The 11,617-nt window shown below is 49.6% G+C and overlaps 5 protein-coding genes across 5 annotated transcripts; 2 read left to right on the forward strand and 3 right to left on the reverse strand.

Annotated features, from left to right (window-relative positions):
- Positions 1-718: 718 nt before the first annotated feature.
- Positions 719-2,703, reverse strand: N7525_001887 (DEAD/DEAH box helicase; the record flags this gene model as incomplete). The annotated part of the gene is made up of 2 exons (XM_002557458.1): positions 719-2,422; positions 2,470-2,703. The coding sequence occupies 2 exons, from the start codon at positions 2,701-2,703 to the stop codon at positions 719-721; spliced, it is 1,938 nt and encodes a 645-aa protein (XP_002557504.1).
- Positions 2,704-2,931: 228 nt separating this feature from the next.
- N7525_001888 (uncharacterized protein) lies at positions 2,932-4,923 on the forward strand (the record flags this gene model as incomplete). The annotated part of the gene is made up of 1 exon (XM_061212083.1): positions 2,932-4,923. One exon carries the CDS (start codon positions 2,932-2,934, stop codon positions 4,921-4,923), a length of 1,992 nt encoding a protein of 663 aa, XP_061071309.1.
- A 300-nt stretch (positions 4,924-5,223) lies between these two features.
- On the reverse strand, positions 5,224-7,400 carry rscE (uncharacterized protein; the record flags this gene model as incomplete). The annotated part of the gene is made up of 3 exons (XM_061212084.1): positions 5,224-6,609; positions 6,663-7,243; positions 7,304-7,400. The coding sequence occupies 3 exons, from the start codon at positions 7,398-7,400 to the stop codon at positions 5,224-5,226; spliced, it is 2,064 nt and encodes a 687-aa protein (XP_061071310.1).
- A 1,023-nt stretch (positions 7,401-8,423) lies between these two features.
- N7525_001890 (uncharacterized protein) lies at positions 8,424-9,497 on the reverse strand (the record flags this gene model as incomplete). The annotated part of the gene is made up of 1 exon (XM_002557455.2): positions 8,424-9,497. The coding sequence occupies one exon, from the start codon at positions 9,495-9,497 to the stop codon at positions 8,424-8,426; it is 1,074 nt and encodes a 357-aa protein (XP_002557501.2).
- A 1,221-nt stretch (positions 9,498-10,718) lies between these two features.
- On the forward strand, positions 10,719-11,268 carry N7525_001891 (uncharacterized protein; the record flags this gene model as incomplete). Its single annotated transcript, XM_002557454.1, has 2 exons — positions 10,719-11,151; positions 11,192-11,268. 2 exons carry the CDS (start codon positions 10,719-10,721, stop codon positions 11,266-11,268), a joined length of 510 nt encoding a protein of 169 aa, XP_002557500.1.
- Positions 11,269-11,617: the final 349 nt, after the last annotated feature.

Below are 11,617 nucleotides of genomic sequence, written 5' to 3' on the forward strand. Positions count from 1 at the left end.
ACAGTGCACTCCATCAGGAATAGTCCTGGAAAAACCGTCAGAATCAGAGTCGGAGTCATATTCATGGAGTTTCTATCAGCGTACGCCGGCTCCTCGATTGGTCTCGGCATGCCGTCCATCCTTCCAGTCTTGAGCCGAGTACCCAACGCCAGGCCGAGATGTATCCCGAGTCAAGTGTACCTATGTAAGTGATGTAGCTCCATAGACTATGGATATATTGGAACCAGCTTGAATCACAATTTGATGGGTACTTTCTCCTCTGCTGTCAATGCTAGCTCTCTAAAAGACATTCGTGATCGATTTATACCTTCAATCTTGAGGGCCTTGTAACCATGTCAAAAATTCTATCATTTCCTTGCCTGTTCCTAGGAAACTTATCACACACTATCTATATCTCACTCCGTCTAGCCCTTGAGAGCCAAAGCTCCGACCTACTAGGATGCGAGGGGGGAATAGTTCACTCCTGGTTAATCCTAGCTGGAAATACGCAAGAGCTTCCAGGAATTGTGGAAATTCCCTAGTGTTGGGATGTGCTGCCTGGCTGCTGGCGCTCTGCTTGTCAGGAGATCTTCCTGGCGAAGATATTTTCTAGGCAAATCCTGAGTTCTTTGGCATCAGGGTCATGCAATCGCCAGGCGATTTGCGACTGTCTAGAACAGTCTCGCTTCTTCAACGTGCCGTTTCTCCAATGGTTTACAAGAAACCACACATTATCCCATCAAGCCTCGACTGGCCCGACCTTAACATCAACCCGTCTTTGAAGCTCAGCCATGTTATCCACTTGCCGCAGCTTTTTCCGTTTCTGAACCTCCAAGTCCTTGAAGCGCTTCTTGCCTCCATGCTTCAGCTTCGTAATCATATCAGCCGCTTGACCACGGGTCAAGTCCTCGGGCTTTATATTGCCATCTCGAATGCGAGCTCCGTTCAGCATTTTGATTTGTCCCGGCGTTGCCTGGGCCCGTCGCCAAGGTTTCCAAGAAGCGATGTAATGTTCTTCAAACTTGGTGCTGGCAAAGGTATCCGCTGCGCGGACAATGCTCTCCAGATCCGAGCCAGTGGCGATCTTCCGAGGACGTGTGAATTGCGGTGCCTCTGTTGTTGGGTTATTGAATTTCATGACGTGATGAGCAGTGAAGATATCATCTGCTTTCTCAATCGTGATCCAGCCAGATATATCAGTAAGCATATATCTGTCATCGCCGACCCGCACCCAGTTGTGCGGGCTGAACGACCTGATGTGTCGCTCGGACTGCATGTCTCCTAGGAGATCATATATACTGTCGTAGGTTGTAAATTGGAGTTTCAGGTCGTTGTCTGAGCCATCGTATGGTTCAGCGGCCTCAGGAGTGGGTTCCGATTGGCTTCCCTGGTCATCATCATTCTTCTTCATATCTCCCACGCTGGTGTGGTCCAAAACCTCGTCTGGGTCCAAGCCGAACAATGTCGGTGTTGATAGGACTCCGGTTTCTAGCGAAGCTACCATATCGATAACATGGCAGTCCTTTTTCCCGGGAAAAAGTCGAAGACCACGCCCGATCATTTGGATGAGCAGGTTTCGTGATCTGGTCGGTCGAGCTAGGAGCACGCAGTCGATATTTGGGATGTCCGTGCCTTCTGTGAAAAGGCCACAATTTAACAACACGGGAAATTCTTGGTCTTTAAAAGCTCGTAGCTGTTCCACACGGACGCCTTTAGGTGTGCTAGCCGTGATATACCTAGCATCGACGCCATGGTCGCGAAAAGCGGCGGTAAGCCGCCGCGCGTGCTCGATATCGACACAGAATACAAGAGTCGACTTTCTATTCTCAGCACTTGCCATCCAGGCCCGGACTGTGATGTTGTTCGTGGATGTAGTATTAACCGCCTCCGAAAGCGATCCCAGGGCAAAGTCTCCGAAACTATCTTTCTTGACTTTGGACAGATTGGCCCCGGACTTGACAGTTGTAAAGACGGCATTGGCCAACCAGTTTTCACCAATCATATCAACGTAGTCCTTGTGATAGACAATATGATCAATGGCAGCGCCCAGTTTGAGACCATCGAACCGTGAAAAAGTAGCCGAAACACCCACCAAGACCGGTCCGTTGGGAGATGGCTCGTTCAACCCGAAATGCCCCAGAGCTTCACGGTATGATTTAGCAACTATATGATGAGCCTCATCTACCAACACGAGCTTGAATGCACTCGGATCAAACTTGTACATGCGCCCCCGCGCTAGTGTCTGAACAGACGCGATGATGATGTCCCCTGCTCCCGTCGCAACATTCTTGCCCATTTCTATTTCGACGGTCTTGTCTGGGTACGCCAGACTGCAGTGTTTCGCGGCTTGTTCGACGAGCTCGCGTCGATGAACGATAATCATGGTCTTGGTGGCTTTCGTATCGCGAGGAGGTATTCGGCTGATAAGCTGTGTGAAAATGACCTGCAAATATCAGTATGATGTTGGATAAGGAGTATATTCCGCCTTACTGTCTTGCCAGCTCCTGTTGCAAGTGAAATTCCTAGGCGTCGATGGCCTTCACCCAGATATTTCAGGACGGATTGAATGCTTTCCTCTTGGTAGTTGCGGAGCACAATGCTCGGAGGAACTGGGGACTCGGTGGAATTGAAGCGCACATGGCGCAAAGGCTTTTGCAGCAGAGGACTCTTCACCAAGTATCTCCTTGGGAGTCTCAACCGCGAGACACACCTTATGAACTCCATGCCGATGTTGTAATGGTCTCTGTCTCACTGAAGCTCAAAAGCGAGTGCAAACAGTGCAAACATGCTTATCGATAAGCCTGCATCTCATAGTGGATCTCCGCAGCTCAACTTTTTTTTCGGTTTCTATAGCTCTTGATGAAATTGACGTGGCAGATTTCATTAAGGGCGCAGCTGTGATGTTTTGCTACCGAACGTCCCGTATGCGCTGCAAACCTGCGAGCCTGAACGATGAGCGACTCCGCCTCCGTCTATGAGCCCGACGACGACGCCGAGTCTGATTCCGACTTCCAGCTATCTGAGCCTGGGTCCGACTTTGAGCAACCCCGCTCGTCTATTGAACGCTCTCCAACTCCAAACCAGGGCCTTGACGAATATGATTACCATCGCGACCCGACATTCAATGGCGTCGGACGGCAAATCGGTGATGCGCTTATGGCGCGCATCCCGCAAATGCGTGGATCGCTCACATTTCTCCGAGCCTACTCCCACCTTATTGTGCAAAACTCGGAGATTATTGATTATGCCTCGTTGAGGGCAATTGAGAACACATATAAAGTCAGTCAGCATGGCTCGATGGTGTGGACGCCCACGGAGAAGGAAGTGTTCTTCAATGCATTGGACCGGAAGGGCAAGGGCGGTATCAAAGAGCTTGCTGCTGCAATCGGTACGAAGTCGGAACCCGAGGTTATGGAATACATCCGACTTTTGCATAAAGCCTTGGAGGCCCAGTACTCTTCCGACGTGCACCTGGAGCGCATGCCGGTCTTAAGCGATGTTCCAGCGGCTACAGAGGTCAGCCAAGAATGTTGTGGGCTACTCGAGGAATATGCAGATGTTCTATCGTTGAAAGAGTCCCTCCTTGAAGCTCAATCCGGAACAAAGCAACACGGAGATCACTGGATTATAACCAGAGCTCATGCACATGATTTGGAAAACGAGGACGGTAGTGCTCGAGGTGACCTCCGCCTCGCATCTGATTTGCTGAACCTTCCATATTGGGTTCGGCTTTCTTATTGCTTGTTCATGAACTTTGGTGGAAAGCAAGTGGAGAACAACTGGTGGAACCTCGCCAAGAGACAAGACCTGATCACAGCCTATGGACATACCCCGTCTATGACTGCAGATACTGCCGTCGACTTCTACTCTCTCGCCGTTAGTGTCACACGCCGCTTGGTCCAATCATCCCTCTTTTTTGCAATGTCGCGATTGCGCAGCTCGAATCGCAGTGGGAACGACAGAAAAGGATATGTTCGAACGCAAGATGTGCGGGCCGCCATTGAAGTGCTCAACATGAAGCACTGCAGACCCAACTTCGTGGACATTGCTCGTCGCAATGAAACAGTCCTAGAAGATATCAACAACCGGAAAGGCTGGGTACCGACAGTATTCAGCTACGAAGAAGCCGAGGAGATCATCGACAAACACGAATGGACCCGGTATCGCAAGGATGGAACCATGTACAATGAAAACGACGAAGAGGACAGTGAAGACCACGACATCACTGACGATGACATCGAAGTGGACAATGACGTCGGGTCGGATGATGATATGGAAATGGAAGTCAACAAGCCAGAGCCAGAACCTGAGCCAACGCCAGAACCAGAACCAGAAGAGGAATCAGAGCCCGAATTTGAATCGGAATCGGAATCGGAACCAGAGGACGTTGATCACGATCCTTTGGCCACGCGAGAGTCATCCGAACCGACAGCGCCAGTTGCACCGACAGACGAACTGGAAATAGACCCTGAAGAAGAGCAAGCAGACATCGCAGACCAGAATGCCAGCCATCGCGAAGAGGCCAACTTCCTAAAGTTGATGGAACAACCCGTGCCGTCCGTCCTTCATGAACCCATGAAGGCAGAAGAAGTCGAGGACGAGACCAAGCAACTGCCAGAGCGCAGAATGAGAGAAGATGTTTCTAATTGGCGGGATCGGACTGTCTACCGCAGCGATTGGGAGGAGTACGGGTACGATTTCGCCGATCTGAACGAAGACCTGGAAATGCCTCCGCTGAAAAGGCCCAGGTATAACGAACCAGCAGTTGCTCTCTCCGCTGCGGTTGTTTCGGGCGAGGACAAGGATGAAGACGCAATAGACGGGAACGAGGACGATGAGGATGGATCTCAGCAAGGTGAACTTCAACCAACCACTGGAGAATCCTGGGTGAAATACTACATGGCAACGTTTGGTCAACCTGGCAATCCGAATGGGCCTGGATGAGAGGCACTACAATCTACTTTGAGTAATAATATAAGATTCCCATCAAGGACATATGATTAAAAGTAAACACGTTGATGAAAAAAGATCCCCAACCCCCTAGTTCAACCCCTAATAACAATCCACTTTCTGGAGAGAGGGTGAATCAACAGAAAAGAACTCCAGCAGATAACAGAAAAACAAAACTTGCGCCTTTTCCAAGCCAGAAAGTTCAGAATATTCATAACTCAGCGAGACGAAAAGCAGTCCCTTTGGGTTCCTTTCTCAGAAGATCCATGGGGATTATCGTACATGTATTGAAACCTACAGGTCAAGGGTCTTGTAGTCGGCACCAGCTTGAGCGCTCAGGGGCTGGGTGCCAGCCCGCATATCTCCGCCAACAGGCTGGAAGCTGTAGTGGTTTCCAATGCCTGTAGTAGCAGCATCAGCCAGCATCTGGTTAGTGTGCTCGTTGGGGCCCTGCAGGCTGACGGTCTGGAGCGCATCTTGGGCCTCCTTGACACGCTTCTTGAACGTCATCCGGTCCAAGAAGAGTTGCTGGCGCGCCTGCTCCAACTCCCGACGCTCAGCCTCGATAATCTCTTCCATCTCGTTGAATTGTTGCAGCTTGATCTCGAACTTCTGCAGGGTGACGTTGACTGCAGCGGAGACCAGACGGGTCATTTCACGCTCCTCGTGTGAGGCAAGAGCTCCGGCACGTGCGGCGGATGCAGCCAGAGCGATGGTGCCGAGGGTCTCCTTAGGCTTGGCGGAAACCTGCTGCTCGGCCTCGCGCGCGGGGTCCACGTCCATGGAATCTTCGGCCTTGACTGCGTCTTTGCCTTTGCCTTGTCCCTTCTCGAGCTGGCTCCGGAGCTCCTTGCGGATCTCGTCGACAGACCGACCGGCGGCGGCGGCAGCCACTGCAGGCTCCGCCATCTGGGCCAGGAATGCCACGACAGAAAGAACGGGGTTTTCAGACTGGCTGATGGGATCACGTCCGCTGCCAGACCGAAGCTCAGGGACATCTTCAACATACTTTTCTTCGATCTCGAGCTGTAGGAACTTCATGACACACTCTTCCCGAGATCGTGTGCCAACGTGGCTCGCAATTTGTTCCCAGTTTTCATCGAAGTTCTCCAGGCCTTCCAGCAACAAAATCACTTCCGAGTCCGACCACGCAGTGCCTTTGTCGGTCAAGTGAGAGTAACCCTTGTCCTCGAGCTTAACAAAGTCCGAGGCATTGTGGCTAGAAGGCATTCGCCCTTGAAGGAAGCAATTCGGGCACAGATCATACTTGGTGTCTGGCGTAGCTACATTGGCTGACGTCGAAGCCGATTTGGCGTAGTGGAATCGAAGTTTGGTGCAATCAATGCCGCAAGAGAAGCAGTGTGCCTTCTTCTTGGATTCTTGAGCAATGTCCAAGCCGTTCGTTCCGTCGCCGTTGGTCTGTTTGTCTTTATCTTCGGAGGAGGTGATATCCTTGCCTTTTTCGTCATAAATGGTGCGGCGTAGTTCGAGATTAAGATCGTCTTTAGATGGGGGGATGGAAGAGGTGGCACGCTGCGTGGCTGGGTGAACTTTGCCGGACGTGACGCCGTGATTTGGTCCAGGCTGGAATGGCTGCAGGCCCCGTGGAGTATCTGCGATAACTCGGAAGTGGCCGGTGAATGGCGGCCCAATATTGGACGGCCGTGTCTGAGGGTCAACCTACAGAGGTGTTAGCTGAGGCGTGTTTGAATGGGAATAACAAGGCCACTCGCCTGATAGTTGATCAAGCCCCACTGCTCAAGGAATGAGTGAACACGCATAATAGCACAGACGTCACCCGCAAGGTTGCGACGGCAAGCAGTAACGGTCAAATACTCGATGGGGTTCAATCGATAGGTATTGATCATGAAGTCTCGGTAATCTTTGTATGTGGCAGGTGTCTTGCTGCGGTTGCGGCCATTAAAGAACTCGGCGAGAGCTTTCTTCTCGATTGGGTTGATGGTGTTCATATCAAACCATGTCGCATAGCTGGGGAGGATGATGGCGTGTGTTTGTGTGACGAGTTGTTCACGCGCGGCGGCTTCGAGAGATGACTTGGATGGCGCGGGTTGCTCTTCACCCACAGCGTCCTCAAGCCCGTCCGCTCCCTCCACTTGCGGATGCGACTCGCCCACAGCATCCTCCAAGCCTTCGGCGTCAGGCTTGGCGTCGGTCTCAGTACCACCCATCTCTTCGTCTTCCGGTTCAACTCCGCCGTTCCGAGGTTTGGAAGACGCGGGAGCATCCATCGGGTTGTCTGATCCAGGTGTATTCTCAATCTTCTTCACAGGCGAATCCTGGCGCGATTGCGCTCCTGTCCACGAATTTAGCACGCGGTGCAACATCGATCAAAGCCATATGGGAGTAGACATACCTGAGGCTTCGCGAGCTGTATCAGCCGCGCCATCTAGGCCAGTCACAGACTGGACATTCTCGTGGGCCGCACCAGGGTTGATGGGAGTGTCATCCATGATGGATCAAAAGCAAGCAGCTCTCGCGGTCGGCAGAATGTTAACTCCTTTCCCGCTTATCAGTCTGTCTGCTGTGTAAAGCGCAATAGCACTATGAGATAAAACAAGGGAAAGCCAGCAATGGCGTAGATCAAGGCCGCGGGAGATGGAAGAGGAGGCCTAAAGTAATGATTGGACGGGTTGCTGGTGGGCACTTGGGGGAGGTTGGTCGCGACACGCAAAACTCACGGGGTGCCAAGAACCAAATCGCCACTAACCGCTTTGGGACTTGGGGCCTTTCCCCGTCGTCATGTGATTCGAATCTACATTATAAATGAGGACTATACCTAGGTATCAAGCTTCAAAATGTCTTTCAATATTCCGAGGTCGTTGTCACTGTTACACTGTTGGTAATCTGAGATTTCTCCGTATAGCCCTACTGGGCTATGCCACCGTGCATGTTAGGCAAAAAGATGTTTGAGAGTTGTCCGAGTTAGAAAAAATAAAAGCTGGGGAAACTATGAAAATCCTAGTGGCTTTATATGTGATAGGCAGGGAGCCATCAAGAATGGATAGAAGACATTTTCCCCATGATAAGTAGGCTTCCTACAGCAAAGAAGGCAATCTATTTTTATGTATTCGTATCCACCCCTATGTGTGTATCAAGAAAGGCAATGGTAGCCTGAGGTTCCTACAGTATCTCCTTGGCTAGTGCCTGATACTTTGACCGATTTCAAAGGCAATTCAAGTTGTTCTTGACCTGATTCAAGTCAAGCACCTTGGGTGCTTGAATATATTGACATGATTAGTGAAGAGGAACTTAATTTTAGAATCTCTGCAGTAACGTATAACTAATAAGGTGCTTAAAGTACGTATACGAGAAACCTTGAATTCGGCCTCGATCATTTTAACGAAGAAACTTCTTTGATATGAATGCTGACGAAAGATCTATATATTCAATACCCCTATAGCCATATCTGGAAAAAAATAAAAATAAAAATAACCTATAGATACATACCTTTGCAAGTGATAACATAGAGTGGGTTACTTTGCTTGCTTCTTGTTATCAGGCTGCTCAGACTCATCCTCGGACCCATCGTCTCTACTTCTCTTGGTCCCAGGAGCAGGAGGTCCGATCGGGCGGGCGGCAGTAGCGGGAGCGGGAGCATATGGCAATGAGCTTGCAGCAGCAGCAAGTATATCGAGAGATGAAGTAGGAGAAACCACAGGACTAGGCTCGGCTGAGCTTGCAACTTCTGCAAGTATATCTAGGGGGCTAACAGGATTAGCGGTAGCAGTAGGCGCAAGTACTTGGTTTGCTGCATCTGCAAGCATCTTCAGGTTAGCAATATCCACCTCCATGGCAGCAGCACTCGGAGTCTTAACAGGACGACGACGAGGACGAGCACTCGGACGAGCAATCGGAGTCTTAGCAAGACGAGGACGAGAACGAGGAGTAGGACGAGGACCCGGAGTACGACGAGAACTCGGAATCTTAGCAAGACGAGCACGAGCAAGATAAGGAACACGAACACGAGCAAGAGCAAGAGCAGGAGAAGGAGCAGGATCAGCGGTAGCAGTGGGCGCAAGTACCTGGTTTGCTGCATCTGCAAGCATTTTCAGGTTAGCAATATCCACCTCCATGGCAGCAGCACTCGGAGCCTTAGGAGCAGGAGCAGCGGCAGCTGGAGGGGCAGCTGGAGGGACAGGAGCAGGAGCAGGTGGAGCGTGAGCAGTAGTGCCAGGGGTAGGTACCCTCCAGGCGGGGTCGGTGAATCGGTAAAACCTAAGAATATCGTATAGGATTTCATAAAGGACTGCCTCAGACTCTATCGATTGGACGCCTGATGGTAGATCTCGCATCTTAGCTATGACCTGGCCTCGAAACAGGTTACTGGCATCACTGGACAAAAACTGGCTTTGCCAAGTATGACCTGGCCCAGCAAGCCAAGCAGCTAGCAAAGGATCGTAGACGCTTCGGAGAACATCGAGGACTGTTTGACGGTCAAGCGCGTTCTGTGGACTGTCAACTTCAAGACCAAGCGGCCTCCAGATTTTCCTAAGATTCGCTGCAGATGTCGTCATACCAGACTTCAATCTCAAGGTGGTTCGAGGCATGTTGGGAATGTTCTTGACAAATGATGTGTGTTGAATGAGATGGTTAGCTTGTAGGCTTATTCGGGTATTTTGAGTATTGGTGTTGATTGCTTGAAGGCTGTTGAATGATATGGAGAGTTGGGATGGGCTTCGTCGACGTTTAAATACTTGAGAACCTCTTTATGAACCCGGGTCAATGTGAATGTCTATGATACTGTTCTTTATCTTGTTTAGAACAAACAAATGCACTCAAAATACAATACTTGACAAGCTCCTCATTACCGAAGGCTAATATAGATCTATGGTTTCTTTCAGCGTGAACATAGCAGCATTGTCTTTCCTCCGAAATCAAAATGAAGATAAAAAAGGGCCTATGGGACTTCAAAAAACCCTATTTTGACCGACCCAATAATAGAAATGAATGAATGAAAACAGTTTAATAAATCACAAGACACAATATACTTAGCATTTTCTATCATTAGAACCTCGAAAGTGAAAGAGGTGGAAGACAAAGGCCATTCCGAGGCTGCCTACTAATACTACTCGGCCTCGCACTCCACGGTGAGTATATATTTCTATCTTCCCTGACAATAGCGAACTCAGTATTCACTGGTAGTCCCTCCAATAACTGTTCTAGACATATTTGTGGGCCAGGTTGTATATAATAAACTCTTTTTTTTTTTTTTTTTGCTTTATATGGTAATCCACAACACACATCATCATGTCATCAAAGGAAGATATCCATGGATATTTCTTTAAGAAGTAGCCTTAGTATCAAGCGGGGAGATTCCTATCGCTTTGTTGTTGATACGACTTGGAACTCCATTGTATGTGGAGGTCATATCTTTATGCACGATGTACTAGAGATAATTCCTATCCTTTACAAGCGTGAGATAATGGCTTTGTTTTCCTCCTTTAGTATCTCGGGGAAGGTTGCCTGGACCTCGCGGGCCTGACACTGACTTTTCGGCCAATGCGATATCGCCGATTGATGAGCACCGTTGTAGCCATAAGTGTCCGAGGTCGGAATGCGCCCAACCCCAAATGTTTCGCACGCTGACGAACTGTCGAGGTGGTAAATCCATACACTGATCCTTGTTATAGATTAAAAAATTACGTTGAAATGGGGGATATCGACTATAAAATCCCCTAACTCCCTCGAGGAGTGAAGTCTCTGCCCTTCTCTCCGCTTGTCTCGGTACTCGAGTTAATTCCAGCGATCTTCATCGAGTGGAACTCCATATGCAGTCAATTTTGAAGTATCGTCGTCTCCGCCGAGAGGTGGAAGAGAGCTTGGTACACGCCCGAGCCAAAACTTCCAGCTTGCGTTCTAACGTCTCGCCAGCCTTGGTTAAGGCAAAAGCGGATGGTCAAATGCGTCCGGACGCAGAAGGAGAAAAGGAGCCTGTTCTGTCAACTGATATGCTTCTTGTACCTGGTGTTGCGGTTTCACACCCGAATGGAGCTAACGGTGATATTGTCTTGGTGGTCGGTTGGAGGGATAATGACCCGAGCAATCCCCTCAATTGGTCACTACTCAAGAAATGGATGGCCACGTTCATATGCGCTCTGATTGCCATTGCAATGACGGTTCCATCATCCATCGAGCGTGCGACACAAGATGTCTTTGACACCCGCTTTGGTGTGAACAGTATGGCTGGATCAGTCACAACTGGTATGTTAATTAATCTTCATCTTTTATCGACAAGTTCCAGCTGTTTTGCCCGCAAAGCTCAAGCCCAACATGTCCTTCCTCAAGATGTATGAGAACATCGGCCCCACTGGCCTTTGACAATCGTCAACACGTCGGAACTATCATGGCGCCCCCACCCCCTTTGTGTTGTATAAGTATGGCCACAAGGTCCGTGCAATAAGCAAGAATGTCCAGAACAAGGTTTAAGAGGGTCTTCGCCAACTACGTGAATTGCACAGACATAGAGCTTGTTCTTTCCTTCTGGCGGTGTTCCGTTTACAAATAAGGTGTACATTTTGTCAATGGGCAAGCTATGACATGTATATACAACATATCAATTAATGCTAATTTATAAGAGGCTCTTTCAATATCCAGTCACACTCACATGATAATCAAGCACCCATAGCAATGAAGCGGTACAGTACTTGAATTTCAAACCGGACTTTTG

The sequence above is a fragment of the Penicillium rubens genome (assembly GCF_028828025.1).
Source record: "Penicillium rubens strain IBT 27055 chromosome Unknown utg000001l_segment0_segment0, whole genome shotgun sequence".
NCBI lineage: Eukaryota > Fungi > Ascomycota > Eurotiomycetes > Eurotiales > Aspergillaceae > Penicillium > Penicillium rubens.